The sequence below is a fragment of the Gobio gobio genome (genome assembly GCF_949357685.1).
Source record: "Gobio gobio genome assembly, chromosome: 1".
NCBI classification, from domain to species: Eukaryota; Metazoa; Chordata; class Actinopteri; order Cypriniformes; family Gobionidae; genus Gobio; species Gobio gobio.
In genome coordinates, this window is record NC_137097.1 from 45,072,982 (window position 1) to 45,088,753 (window position 15,772).

Genomic DNA, 15,772 nt, shown 5'->3' on the forward strand with positions numbered 1-15,772 from the left:
CCTTAAGAGGGCAGCACTTTGGCGGTTTTACACCATATTTTATAGAATTAAAACACTTTATACTCAAATGTCAAAACATTTACTCGAATCAATGAACAGCATTAATAAAGCCCCAGTATTACAGATCATTAACGAAAAAAAGTTGGTTTAGGGTTTAGTTACCCTTTAAACGGAGTGAATGAGAGGAGGCGGGTGCGTGTCAACTCGCTGTCATTCGGAGGAGAGCAAGAAAGCCCAGTTGGTGTTGGTGTATCGTATACTGTAGAAAGGAGTATTGGTATCGTTTCAGATATTTCAGTATCGATACATATCGAAATATCAATATTTTTAACACTAGTGTAGCAGTATATTGGATCCGTTCATTAGCTCTTAAAGGGTCATGAAACCCCCTGTTTTAGCAGCCGTCAGTTCTCACCACAGTTTTGAAAAATGCTATAAAAGTGGGCGTGGTTAAGCAGCGGAGTGGGAAGAGGGGAGACTGACTGACAACAACACAGCAACGGCTTCTGATTCAGAGTTAAAAGCATACAATATACACAAGGTTGTGTAAGCTCACCTTAAATAACACAAATACAGTAAGTACATAACGACAGCTATCATTTATTGCACAAATAAATGCACAGCAATCCGCTTGTTCTCTGCATAGAAAATATATACGAACACGCTGTTGCATCATTGATAATTTATGAGCCGTTTGATCGGTTAATGGGCTTAAATAGTGGTTACACTCACAGTGTGGATGAATCGCGTTTGTTTCGAAGACTCAGGATCTACTGAAGAGAACTTATGGGACGCAGAAACTCTTACAAAGCAAAAATAATCACTCGTTTTGGATCCAATAATGCGTCTCTCACTTACTGAATGCGATCTCACTGTTTGAAGTGCCTGTCAATCAATGCGTGCTTCTGTGTTAAGCGAGGCACTTCTCATAGGATAAGGACACGCAGACTCGTGAATAATTAAGCAAGACGTCTTCTCATAGGATAAGGACACGCAGTCTCTTGAATAATTAAGTGAGGCCTCTTCTCATAGGATAAGGACATGCAGACTTAGTGAATAATTATGAGACATCGATGAGTCATCGATGTACTATATAGTACGACAAAGCGTCACATTCTGTGACGTTGATACAAAGATTAATTTAAACCCGGAAGTTGAATATAGCGCAACATTTTTTAAAATTAACTAGTTTTCTCCTACAATCAAAATGAATGGATGGTAACATTGACTTCTATGATGCTCAACATACATAACTCTGTTAAAATCTCAGAAAATTTGGTTTAGGGTTTCATGACCCTTTAAAGTACCAGCAGCCTAATAAACCTGCTGCCATGTGTGTCATTTAAGGTAATCAAAGAACAAAAGACTAATAGAAAATCACTCGCTGCTCTTAACTGAATCACTTTTCTAACTTTTCTTTTCTAGAATAAATGTATATTTAATTTACACAGTGAAGACTGAGCAGTTTTTTGTACATTTGATTACTTTAAGCAGTGTGCAATTAGATCTACAGCCCATCACTGATTCAAAGAATCTTATTTTCTGAACTGAACTTGTATCCCCTCACCAGGAAATGCAGGGACCCATTTTTTCCCACAGTTAGCCTGCTGACATCTCTGAGTATCCATGGTAACATGCATCAATTGACCCATTTAGAATCAAAAGAATGAGAGGTTCTGAAAGACACTGCAGCATGCAAGCGTGAACAGAACACAAATCAAACATTGGTACATGGTTCTGTTTGGAAAACATGACTTAAAGGTAAGAAGTTAATTAAAAAAAAATTAAAAACTGTATTTTAATATATTTACAACCTCATGTATCCAGAAGGAACCTTGTGTACCCATATCCCCAAAAAACAGGACAAAGACTTGCTATCTCCCTGGCCTGTTTACATGCCTCAAAATGTGACCGTGTAAAAGTTCTGGGGGGGATGAACCAGGTCATCCCTTTTGAACAGTAAGCACATGTTCAGGAACTAAACCAGACAGCTTTGCTGCATTTGCCCAGCATCAATCGAACTTGGTGGCAGACGATCTGACTCACTGCAAGAGACTCGACTGCACTCCATGCTTTCGGGTCTTCAATGTAAACAAACCAGAGTACTTAACATGTCAGATCAGGACAGACACTTCCAAACATAGTCATGTCATTTGTTCAATGTAGACCACTGGGGTTAGAGGTTCTAATATAAACTCTTAGCGAATGTGTTGGTCAATAAGACTACATTTTAGTACCATACATAGATGTAGTTGTGTGCACAACTTTTGGCACAAAGTCCGTTCTTCGTAAGTCACTAACTCAGTTAGCTGGATTTGATTGTTGACGATTTGGCATGATCTTGTATTGTTTGGTTCTTCGAAGCTCATCCTGGACTTGCTGTCATAGCATAAGATCAAACCTACCCGGGAGCAGGCTTATTAATTATGTAAACAGGAGGTGATCTTGAGATGATACTTAAAATCTGTCCCAGCCACTGCTACTTTATTACAAGGGTTCATTACTGAACCAGGGACAATAATAATTATATATATTAAATAATAATAATATAAACATTTATTTGAAAATAATATTATAATGTTGTGTATAATACTATAGACACAGCCACTTGATTGAGAGATTTATTTGTGATGGAATAATTACTTTATCATTTTATTGGAGGTTTACACACATGTTGTACAGTTTTCTGAGCCGTGCATTAATTTGAGTGATGACAGATATTATGGGAGTGGCTTGATGCAGCGCAGGAGACGCAGATAACTTGATCTTGACCCTTAAGAAACTTTAATAGTCACATAACACTCGATGAGATGATGTGAGAGAAATGAGTATCCACAATTAATCACATATCAGCCCATATATACTTATTTTTGAACGAAAAGTCTCTAATACTGGACAATAACCAATATGGTACCAATATACTTTAAATCCTTATCCAAACACTAAATCAGTGTTAATTTTGTATCAATTGTATACTAATATAGTTTTATTGTTATATTCAATTAGATTTTATTATATTTTCTGATTTTTTTAAATCATTTTTATTCACTTTTTATTTAGTTGTAGTTTTTATTTTGTTATTTTAGAACTTAAATTTTTCATTTCAGCTAGTTGCCAAGGCAACATTTCTTGTTTTCATTTTATTTAAGTTTTTTATTTTTATTTTTCGATTTTATTGTATTTTATTACTGTTAATGTTTATTTTATTTCAAGTAATGGAAATGTGTTTACGGTTACAGCTGGACTAGTGTGTTGTGATTGTCAACTGCTTAGAGCATGTTTCGGAATTGTCACACCCCTTATCATAACTGCGAGTTTCACATGGCAACAACACACACAACTCAACCAGGCCTCGTCCTCCTTTTTTTTGGGTATGCATTGGGCAGAAATTTTTAAAATGAGAAATATTGTGATGTGTACGTTCCCAGAAGAAAACTCAAGACTACAATTGAGGTGTTACAGAGAGTTCAGTCCAGAGAGAAACAGTGCTTACTGATACAGAGAATATCTCCCTTTGGTGTGCTTTGTAACTTAGCAAATACCTTTTTTATGTTTAAACAGCAACATTACACACTAAAGAAATTTGAAAATATAAAAAAGCATATGTCCTCTTTTAAAAACCCTTTAATTCTTGTTTTCACAGAGGTGCTGATTAAAGTCCAGGTCTTCGACAACAGCGACCTGTCACCCCTACAGGAATCCACAGTTCAGGTGTGTGGAAACCAGACCATCTTAGCATCCAGCCTTGCTGGAGTAGATGGGATTGTCACACTTACATTCCTGTACCGGCCAGGAACATGGGTCATCGTCACAGCATCAAAGCATGGATTTGTCACAAACTCAGCACCTTGGCATGCCAGCCGCATCCCGCGTGAGTATTTTCTGTACTGAATTTTTTCTACATTGTGTCAGGTTAAGCCTGCAGATTATTTTTAGAAACTAAAATAAATTATTAGTTTAAAGACTCAAGGAAGAAGGGGGCAGGAACCGGCAACGTTTAACATAAAACTTTAATTATAAAATAAACAAACAACAAAATATAAGTAAAGTTGCAGCCCCTCACGGACGACTGACTCATATAAACATAATAAAACACAACATGAATAGTCCAGGCCTGGTCCTCTCTCATCTTGCACTATTACTATCCTTCTTTTATTCTCCCGGAGCTCCTCTGTATTGGCTATTGTATATTCCCAACCAAAACATATCACGGCCCTGGCTGATATTTTAAATAGTGATTTCCAGCTTTCCCAGTCTTACACTGTTAACATGGTGATATTTTTGCTCATGGCCTCAGTGAACTTTCCGAATCTGACGAGTGATTTGCGATCTGTTGGCTACATCCTATTATTTAGATGAACCATCTAGATCTGTAATCCAGATGGAGCTTTGCACACAAATGGACAGGAATGTTAAACAACACTCACTGGGGTGTGGAGCGTGCCGGCCCGTGTTGTGATACCTAGCAGCTGCTCGGAGTCGGGCCCCAGACGGTCATGTCCTCTTTTGACTCTCTCGCCCTACAATTGGCTTAATTCTATTTGCACAACAGCATGCTCTCCTCCGCCCCTCTCTCCACCCAAACCCCACCCTGTTATGCGGTCAGACCTCTGGGGAGGGGAGGCAGTGAAATCGTGTATTTCAGCATAAAGCTGTCTGTAAGAGCAGCTGGAAGCCACTTAGCCAGAGGGGTTACAGATATGGAGGCAGCCAGCAAATGTGGCTCCATGTCGTGCCAGACCTGCCGGGCTGGTGGATGAAGGCATCTTTAGAATGGCATTAGCCTCTTGGGGGGGCATTACACACATTCCCATTGAGTCACACCAAATTGGGAGATGCTGTCAAATATGTGGATGACAGATTGTGTTGATGAAATGAAGTTGCGGAAGAAAGGAAGTTTTTGAATTAATTGAATTGTGAGGACCCTTTGCCATTAGACAAAGTTTATTATACAGATCAATTTACAGGAATCAGCTTGAGAATAAGATATTATGCATAAAGTCTGAGGGATATTAAAGACCCCCTGTGGTGAAAATCAAGTTTTTAATGTTGTTTTTATGTCTATGTGGTGTTTTTAATAAGCTTTAAGACAAACCATGTGCAAAGTCATAAGTCAACACCATTGCTGTGTATTTTCTCCTTAAAACCACAGTGAACCAAAGACAACGGTTTGAAATCAGTGGTGTTTATGACATCACAAACTACCTTGTAACCAATCATGTCAACGTGCGGGCGGGCTTTAGCATATCATTAACTATTCTCTGAAGCAGTGGAGTCTCAAGAGAAGCAGGTTATCCCGGGATATTTTTCTGTTGATATGAAAAATCAGGTACATTTAGCAATATAGCGGGGGAATTATGTTTATGATGTATACTACTATGTTATGATGAACTATATGCCTTTTTCCATTGACGTTCTGAGTTGTTCAAAGCGTTTCCAAGGATGCTGATTTTTAGAAGGCAGACTGAGATGGCGAACTGGAACATGATTTATGTAACATTAGCAACACATTATTAGCTGTTTGATAATGTAGTCAAGCAAAAGGATAATCATATTAATTACCGTTATTTGTCCGATGTTGTAAAGAGCGATACCATTGTGCAGCATTTACTACAGTAAAGTTGACTGACCGAGTGGATCTGGTGTGAGTGAGTGGAGGCGGGGCTAATTCAAGCTATGACAAATTTTTTCAAAGGAAAAAACATTTAAATATGTCATTTTGGTGATCAAAGATTAGTTTTAAAGAATACAATTATTGGCTACTGGGGGACTAAATATTTGTGAAACATTCAATATTATTTTGTTGGCAAGACCAACCAACCATGCAAAACGCTCCTTTATTTGTATAGTGCTTTCATACAGATTGTTTCAAAGCAGCTTTATGATGATAAACAGTAAAATACTCATTCAATGATGCAAACAGAATTCAATTATGCTGTGAAGCAGCTCTAGACAATAGTAAACAGTCATTATTCAGTTGAAATCAGTTCAGTTCAATAAAGTTCAGCTGTGTAAAGCAGCTCTGGAGAAAACAGGGATGTCATCATGCAGCTCAGTTCAGATCTCATCCAATAGTGTCAGTGCATTCAAGCAAGGCAAAAGGCTACAGTGCCAAGGAACCTAAACTCCACCGGTGACAGAAATGGAGAAAAAAAAACCTTAGGATAAACCAGGCTCAGTCAGGAAGCCAGTTTATATCAAATATATAAAATAGAAAAATAGAAATGTTAAAACATGAATATATTTTTTTTCATATTATATTATACATATTATTCAGACAATGTTAGTCCCTGTTCATTTACATCTGCATGTGGCTTACTAACAGCACATGTCTGTGATGGCTATAATAATAGTACTACTAGTTGACAAAATCCATTTAAATGTCAGGCTCATGTTTTCATCTGGGTGGTTGTTTTAATGCTGTGCATATGGATTACATTACTAGCAGTGGTGTGAAAGTGAGGTGATGCTGGTCATTTGAATGATGATAATGGATTGGTCTGTACTCCAACTCTAGATTGCATACTGAACATCTCTATAATAATGTGACCACTGCTATTCAGATTTCTGAGGGCTAGCATTTTTAAACCTCATCTGTTTGATACCAAAACATCTCCCCCATTCCTCCTCCCTTTCGTCTCTTAGCCATGCTGAAAAGGGGTTTCTAAAAAAAACCTTCAGTGTCGTGGAGTTTTAACTGTCCCTGCAGCACTTTGATAATCTGTGTGAGTCACGCAAACTCGGAGGGAGAGAGTCATTCTCACGGAGTGATGAGGCAGTTGCTTGCGGCTCCGATTAAATCATTTGAAGTCGGGAACACTTGTTCTTTCCTCCATTGGCGTATCTCTCTTAGTTCATTATGGTTTAACTGAATAATTATATTTGACTTGTTTTATAGAGCCCACTATATCACAATTGGGCTTTCAATCCATGCTAATATTAGCTTGATGCCATCTGCAGTGACCAAAAAGCATTTAAAGGAATAGTGAAAGGAATACTGACACCAATTTGCTGCACCTATATTCAAAACGCATGTCCTGATTTTGCCGTGTTAGACGCGTTCCTGGGTCAACATATTTTGTTGATGCTGGAATAACATTCCTGTCCGAAAAGTGTAATCCTAACCATATCCCTAACCCTATCTATAAATTATCCCTAAAATGAGGGAAATTATAGGTGATGTAGAAGCACCTAACCCTGATTTTAAGCCTAAACTTGACATAAAATGTAAGCTTATACCTCAAATCTGATTGGAATGTTGTTCCATGATCAACAAAGATGTTGATCCAGGAACATGTTGTACTTGGTAAAATCAGGTTCCGCATTCAGGTCAGCTTATAATTATTTAAATAATAAATGCTTGATATCAAAATTCCATATTATTTGGTCTAAATAAGTTTGAAATAAAACTAAAACCTAAAGATTTTAAATTATACAATTGTTTTACATTCTGCAAGTTGATTTAGACATCGCAACTTTATGTACTCTATTAAAATGGATATTCATTTTGAGATCTACTAAAGATAACATTTAAAATAATAAATTATTTTAAAGATAAAAAGTGAATGTTAGATGACTCTCTGATGGCCGATAACAGATATTGTACTAAGTGAATCATCAAAGCCAGGGGGTGTATAAATGTGTATTGTGTTGTCACAATGCTTCAGAAGGTAACTAAGGTTACAAATTATGTAAAATGAAACCACGCAATGTCAATGCATTTCCATCCCTCTCTTCATACACATTTTACTTTGAGCTTCTTGTTAATGGAGTGTGGGCAGTATTGTTGTTGCTCCCTCTATTTTGTGCACATACCTCCCAAGCAGAATATTAAAGAGACCAGAGCCCCTTCTGTTCAGGGCATCTGTGCTGTATGTGCGTGCATGTATGCATAACGGCATGGGTGTAAATGTGCATGAATCGGCTGTGTCACGTTTCTTAAAGTCTGTTCCTGCAAGTGACAAGCTTTCTTGATCCGAGGGAAATCTGAATGCATTCTACCGTGCATTTGGGATCCTAATGACTTTTGGTGGCCTGTTAAATACACACATACACAAGCAGGCAGAATTGTTGTGCTAATAATCCTGTGAGTGTTCATTACATTAAAGAGCTTGAATAAAATCATGTTCTCATGAAATAAACATTGGAAAACATTGAGGTCAGTGTATGCAGGGGGACATAATAATGTGCCATAGCAGATGGGAAATGGACACAGAGGATTTCTGCTCCCAGCATGCAACAGTCTTCTGGAGCACTGCCAGCATATGTCCTCCTGTACTCAAGGGTGAGGTACATTTCAGATTAGCTGACAAAGATAGATGTTGGCACAGTAGTTTTAGTGCAAGAAAATGTACACATGACTCATTCATTTAAAAAAGACTTTTAAATGAATAAATATTTAATGTGGGCATGCCAACAATGGGTAACATTCAATTTATGTTTCTCATAATTCACATAATATGTCGAAGACTCTGGTTTTTACATCTTTAGGTGTCTGTCCTCTGGACAAAATATTAATGGGTCCAAAACAAGATCCACTGAACGGCAACAGAGCTGATCATCTGGTAGTGTTTGTCAAATAGGAAGTCAAATAGCTGCAGGGCTATCTCAGATGTTGTCAGGTTTTACTTGGTGGTGTCATAAAAGGCTTGTTTGAAGAGAGATTACGGTTGCTTTGTTGCAAACCTGAGGATTTGTCTGTGCCTAGTGAGTCATGTCTCACACCTGTGAGTTAGTATCTGGTGAACTACTGTATATTACAGGAAAAACAACATCTCCAAGGTAAATGATTCCTGAAAATTAGAGAAAATTTTAAATGGAAGATTAACTGATTTGTATGGACATGTGGAAAGGACAAATGGTATACAAATAATGCTAAGTAAGATGCAGAAGTTTGTTATGCTAAGCTAATGTAGCGTGAAGTAGAATGAACAGTGTTCTGTTTTCTTTCTCCAAAAACTTGAGACATGCATATAAACACTTTTTAATTAGACTTCTAAGGTATCTACCGTATATGATTAATTTATTTTGTATATCAATTATGAACATTTGTGTGTATAATAAGAGTGGAATGCACAGTATTTATGAATGTAAACCTTACTGTTATTATATATTGTCCTCTTCAACAGTAATATTGTGAAATGGTTCATTACCATTTAAAATAAGTATTTTCTATTTTAATATTTCTGATGGCAAAGCTGAATTTCCAGCATAATTACTCCAGTCTTCAGTCTCACATGACCCTTCACAAAATAATTGTAAAAGGCTGATTTGGTGCTCAAGAAACATTTCTTATCATCGATGTTGGAAACTGATACTTTTTTCAAGGTTCTTTGATTAATAGAAAATTCAAAAGAACAGTATTTATTTGAAATAGAAAATTTTTGTGACATTATAAATGTATTTTGAACAGTAGTGTACTTATCCCTCTCTCTCTCTCTCTCTCTCTCTCTCTCTCTCTCTCTCTCTCTCACTTGTTTTTCAGTATACGCCTCCGTAAGTCTTTATTTACTTCCCCAGAGACCGGCCACTCTCCTGCTGTATGACGATGTTGTGCAGTTACTGTTGGGTTCTCCAGGTGAGTCGTTGTTTGCTCACCTTTATGTCATTCCAAACCTATATGAATTTTTCTGTGAAAAATTTAAGAAGATATTTTGAGAAATATCCTAGTGTTGTTGTTGTTGTTTTTATTCTTACAATGGAAGTCAATGGGCTCCAATGTTGTTTGGTTCTCAAGTAAATGGTGACAGAATTTAAATTTTTGGGTAAACTCTTTAATCATAGCCTTTAAGAATCATATTAATTAAATTCAACACAGTTTTTCTATTAATAGTACTTTAAAAAGGGAATCACAAGGGAGAAAAAAACATCCCAATTTGAACTCAAACCTGTAATATCCACATGAGCACTGCACTGTAGGTTTGACTGCGTGGCAGCTCAGCCAGGCTGCGTTCCACATGGTTAGCTTGGAATCTGACATCCAAAAGCAGCCCCATTGATTCACACACATTCTGCAGTGTTTACATGTGCAGATGTGTGGAACTGCTGAGTTGGTTGTTTAATAATCAGACTAACACTATAGTCTCATATCCAAAGAGCTGCCAATAAGCAGATACAATTTAACTGAGACTGGACACAGTCTCTACAAGCTATTTCACCTCGTTCCACAGAATCCACACTCAATAAATGTCCACTAAGATTTACAAACATGATCAAACCGTGTTGGTGGACACAGGTGGACGATTTCTGTGATTTCTGGGTCGGAAGTGATTTTACCCAACTACCAAATGTGATGTAATGTGCTTCATGCAAACATGAATATCAGAGCCCTGCATATCCTCACTCTTTTTCTGTGTGTATGTGTGTGTAGGCATCCTGACACAGCTCTTTCTGCCTGATCCTTATCAATTTAATGAGCTCGATCTCTCTGTGCATAAAGGGACTGTGTAGCTGTGCCTGTGTGTGTGGGTCCCTGATGTGCTCAGTGATTATAGTTACATGTACTCAAATGGTTCAGTGTCCTCCCATTCCCACTTCTGCTGACAAGCCAACAGATTGCTCTCGTTCCCTCTTCACATTCAGTAAGAAAGGCTCTCGCTCTAGAATACCATCAGTGTCTCCAAGCTGTTCCAGAGATAAATGGGCTACTTGTTGGGCCCAGCACAGAAAAAGGCCTCGCAGTCGGATTTAGACTTTTTAATAAGAGTGTAAAGTCCTTGAGTAATCATTCATTACTGTACCAAAGTATTATTTGTGTACCTCACTTGAGCACATTCACAGTCTCACCAAGAGCAATGAATATAAAGAATACTATAACAATAACTATAATAGCATCCATACCAGCGCATGATAACAACTTGTTGTTATTAAGTGCACACTGCAGTTTTGTCATTCGCTGCTTTAAATGCTATAGCTCTCAAATTATGATTGGATTGTGTCAATGTTTTTATCGTTCATCAGCTGGAAATAATTGTTTTGAAAGTGGTTCCAACAGTATCGTTCCTCTGTGCCATTATCGTTGTAGTTGTGGTGTGAACTTTTAATAATACTCCTTAATATTGAAGCTGAATAGAGTGGTGCAGGTATGGCATCACTTTGTTGGCCAAAACATGGAAGCGAGTTAGCATTTTAGCACTTCCGGTTCCATTGTTCTAAAGTCAATGAGTTTTTTTGAATGGGATTTTGTTTAAATGTCTTACATAAGGTCTGTGGTGAACACAAGCTCAAGACACTTCACGTTTTATTCTACAACATAAAATACATCAGTGTTACCCCACTCATGATTTTTTGAAGCTGTTACGTGTCTTGAAAAAGGCAGTTGCTAACAAGTGGCTAAATGGGCCTACAGAAGCTGTCGGGGAGATTAAACGTCATCACGCTGTGGTAACCTCAGTCCACTTTTATAGCCTCATTATGCTTATAGTTGTACTCTTATAAACTACTGAAGTTGTGGGACGGACTGTGGTGTAGTCCGTTTATAGCCTACCGTTAGCTTTTTATTTCTGGCGTCTGCATTTAGGCTTCAAAATTCATAAAAGTTTTCTTCATCTGTAAAAATTATCTTGATGGACAAAACATGTAAGTATCATTAACTTTTGTTGATCACAGAGCCTATGGAAAAACCCTATTGTGATTTTGGTGAGGGAACCAGTGTTTTTTAACTGCCGGTTGGCCTACAAAGTGATGTCATATCTGCTGCACCACTCTATACATGAACATTTTCTGAGAATATTGGCAGCAGGCCACCGATGCTTTATTTATTTATTTATTAGGATCTTTCCATCTAATTAAAAAAGCTTAAACTTGAGTTTTATTTAAGAAGCCAATGAAATGTACAGTAAGTGTTATTGGGCCCAAATTTGTCCTTGGGAAGAGATTTCACCATCAGTCATCATATCACATTTGTTGTCCTACAGCTGAAGATATATAAACTTATAACTGGAATTTGAACAACTATATTCAAATGTCTGACAACTGTAAAAGTATTATTTTAGTATTGTTTATGTACTATTACAGTACATACAACCTCAGAGAATAACATGGTGCTTACTGAGAGAAGTAGAGGGAGAGCAGGACTCACACTGGCGGGGTTTTTTTTCATGCCTCAAAACCCATTACCATGGCAACTTTGGCAGTGCCAGTAGAATGCTTTTTGAAAGAGGAGGGGTTATTAAAGTGGTGCATATCTGTCTCTGTTATGTGGGAGGAATGTGTCATGTAAAAACCTGATCTGAGATCTGCTAGTCTGTCTATCTAAATTACTGTTGTAAAGAGTTTGTTAATACCCCCTAAATTGAGAGAATTAATTAATGCACAATATAATGCTTTTATTGTTTTGTTCAAACATGCACCTTCAGTGTATTTGTTTGCAGAGTTGGGTTATGTTTTCTGTGAGCATTTTTCATGAAAAGTGAGGCAAGCAAATGTACGGAATGAAACAGCATAAACTCTGAGCAGTAGCGTGGGTGGATTTTTGTGTTCACTGCATGCCAGCCTGAAAGGAAGTCACTCCATTGATTTGGGCTTGAGGGTTTGTTTAGACACATGCTAATATAAATGGTGAAAGTGAATGTTTGGAAAGTCATTGTTGTATATCATTGTTGTGTTTGTATTTCTGGATATCTTTAGGTGCATTTCACAACAGGAATTAATTACATTCACAATATGCACCCTCATCTTTATTCCATTTAGTCCTTTTTTCCTATTATTACAGAATCGCCTGAAAGCTATTTTTGATACAATTGTGATTATTTGCAATAACTGCAAACATTTTTCACTTTGATATCCTAACATATATTGTTAATAATAATTAACCATTAACAAAATATTCGTAATTTCATCATAGCCCTACATTTAGTTAAATCTACCTTTACTACTTTGCATAAATCAGTCATTGAACTTCCTTTTTTTTTTGTTAGTATTTCCATCCTTTTCTCTGGCCAAGAGTGGCATAATGTCTTTTTCTCCCAACAGAGCTCAAGCACATCTGTAACTGAGAACACGTGCAATGAAGAGAGAGATGAGAAATGACTCCCTTGACTAGTGAGAGGGGCAGGGTGAAAGAGGAGAGAATTGTGTTTTTCTGAGAATAAACTGGTGAGAATCAAGCAGGAGTGTGAGTTGAATGTAAATCTCCTGAGAACTGCTTGCATGAACAATCCAGGCACAGGGCCTATTGAGATACAGATAGCTATTGAGTCATTCGACTGCTACCAACCATATGGGGGTGGGTGGTATGACCAAAATCAAATGTCATGGTATAAGTAGTTTTATTACCATTTAATGTTGATCACAGAAAATATCCAAAATCACAAAATATATTTGCTGACAGTTCAACATAAAATATTTATATTTTACCAACTATGTGAAAATGACTTAATTTAAGAAAAATAAATTCATAAATTAAATGTATATTATGTTATATGGGATGTCCTGAGCCGATCTCAAGGATCAGTATCAGGGCCGATTTAGCATTTTTTTTTTTATGTTTGGTATTGGCTATTGTAAGATCCTTTTTTTTACATCAGATGTCACACAGGTGTCATAAAGTAGGTGGCGATATGCACCTTCAAGTGGGTTTGCCATACGCTATTAAAAGGGAAAGAGGGCCTGGAGACTCAGGCACAGCAGAAAGCCAGGCAGGCTGGACTGATGACCAGGGTGGCGCAGGCAGCCACGGCGGAGCAGACGACCACCACAGCAGCGCAGACGGTCTTGGAGACCCCCACAGCGGAGCAGACGACCACCACAGCAGCGCAGACGGTCTTGGAGACCCCCACGGCGGAGCAGACGACCACCATAGCAGCGCAGACGGTCTTGGAGACCCCCACGACGGCTGAGGCTGAGCTTTTAGTGATGTAGGCTGAGCAGGCTGAGCAGGTGGCCCGGTTAGAGTCCTCTCTGGACTCGTGACAGGAGGCGGAGTCCTCTCTGGACTCGTGACAGGAGGCGGAGTCCTCTCTGGACTCGTGACAGGAGGCGGAGTCCTCTCTGGACTCGTGACTGGAGGCGGAGTCCTCTCTGGACTCGTGACTGGAGGCGGAGTCCTCTCTGGACTCGTGACTGGAGGCGGAGTCCTCCCTGGACTCATGACTGGAGGCGGAGCCCTCTCTGGACTCGTGACTGGAGGCGGAGCCCTCTCTGGACTCGGGACAGGAGGCGGAGCCCTCTCTGGACTCGGGACAGGAGGCGGAGCCCTCTCTGGTCTCGGGACACGGGCCGGAGCCCTCTCTGGACCCGGGACACGGGCCGGAGCCCTCTCTGGACGCTGGTAAGTGGCTGGAGCCATCTCTGGACGTTGGTCAGTGGCCGGAGCCATCTCTGGACGTTGGTCAGTGGCGGGAGCCATCTCTGGATGTTGGTCAGTGGCGGGAGCCATCTCTGGACGTTGGTCAGTGGCGGGAGCCATCTCTGGACGCTGGTCAGTGGCTGGTGCCGTCTCTAGAGGCTGATCTGTGGCTGGAGCCATCTCTGGACGCTGGTCAGTGGCTGGAGCCGTCTCTGGACGCTGGATGGAGACAGGGAACGTCACTGGGCCCTGGACCGTGATTGGAGACGTTGCTGGATGAGACTCTGGACTGGTGGGTACTGCGGGAGTGCAGTGTTCCTCATCTGAAACTCCCACAGTGAATGCAGAACCGCTCACCTGAAGTGCATAATCAAGAAACCCACTCAGGGACCCTCGAGGACCATCACGGACAAGTTTGGTTTGTAACGGTTTATTGAGTCCATGGCAAAAAAAGTCAATCAATCTTTTCCTTTTAATGACGCAAGAATAAGGCCTATTCTAGCATGTCACAACGTGTTTAGCGTATTTTATGCATACTTTTGTAACAAATTACAAATGAGTAGTCCCAAAGTCATTTATTTACAGTTTATTTTTATCTGCCATTAGACTATTTGAGAAGTACTTGCCATAAAGCATTGCTATGGGTTGCCCCTTGCTTTAAACTTCACTGACAGACTGGCATTCTTACACCGTGAGCTTCATGCTTTCTAACCTTAAATGCACTTCTTGTTGTCTGCTTATTGTTCATATAAAATACAATAAGTGCCAGTAGCCCCATATTCATAATTCTGACCAGAAAGTTTGTACAATGTCTACCATTTTCACAGATGTTTACATCTACCAGAGTCTTATTATTAGAATAATTTCAATATAATAATATAGGCCTATGAATATAATAACTGTAGTAATTGTTGTATTGGAATTACTCCATAGTGATAGATACAACTTTTTACATTTGAGCCCCTGAGAAACTCTTTGCACATCCTAGACACTGGATTGATTTTAATAACTGTAATGTACCTGAAGTGTGCACCAAGCACCATGAAAATACAAGTATCGGATTGGGACTCAGTATCGGCACATACTCAATATTCAATTAATTGGATCGGTGGGCACAAAAAACTTGATCTGGAGTGTAAATGATTATCATTTCAATGATGATACCTTTCCTGTGATAAAATGTAATAGTGTAACCACTATCTCTGATACTTCAAGCTGATTGGTTATGAACCATTTAATCTACTTAAAGACAAACGTTACATTTATTAATTTACAGAGCTTTTATCCAAATTTACAATAATTTATAGTAAGCAGATGGTACACATTCATTGACCTGGCCACTCCCACAATTTAGGTATCTATATCAGAGTGGGTAACATACACTCAGCATTAACTCTGATTGTTTCCCTCAGATAGCTTGACCCTAAGGTCAGCAATACTAATCTATAGCATTCAAAAAGCCTTCTTTACAAAAGGCCCACTGAT

The 15,772-nt window shown here is 38.8% G+C and overlaps 1 protein-coding gene across 2 annotated transcripts in view; it reads left to right on the forward strand.

The window, feature by feature from the left end:
- fam171a2a (family with sequence similarity 171 member A2a) overlaps window positions 1-15,772 on the forward strand; it is a 46,234-nt gene that overhangs the window by 19,247 nt on the left and 11,215 nt on the right. For both annotated transcript variants that reach the window (XM_079812602.1, XM_079812603.1), the window contains exons 2-3: window positions 3,644-3,871; window positions 9,485-9,577. In XM_079812602.1, the coding sequence (XP_079668728.1) occupies window positions 3,644-3,871; window positions 9,485-9,577 (321 nt within the window). The remainder of the gene's footprint in view (window positions 1-3,643; window positions 3,872-9,484; window positions 9,578-15,772) is intronic.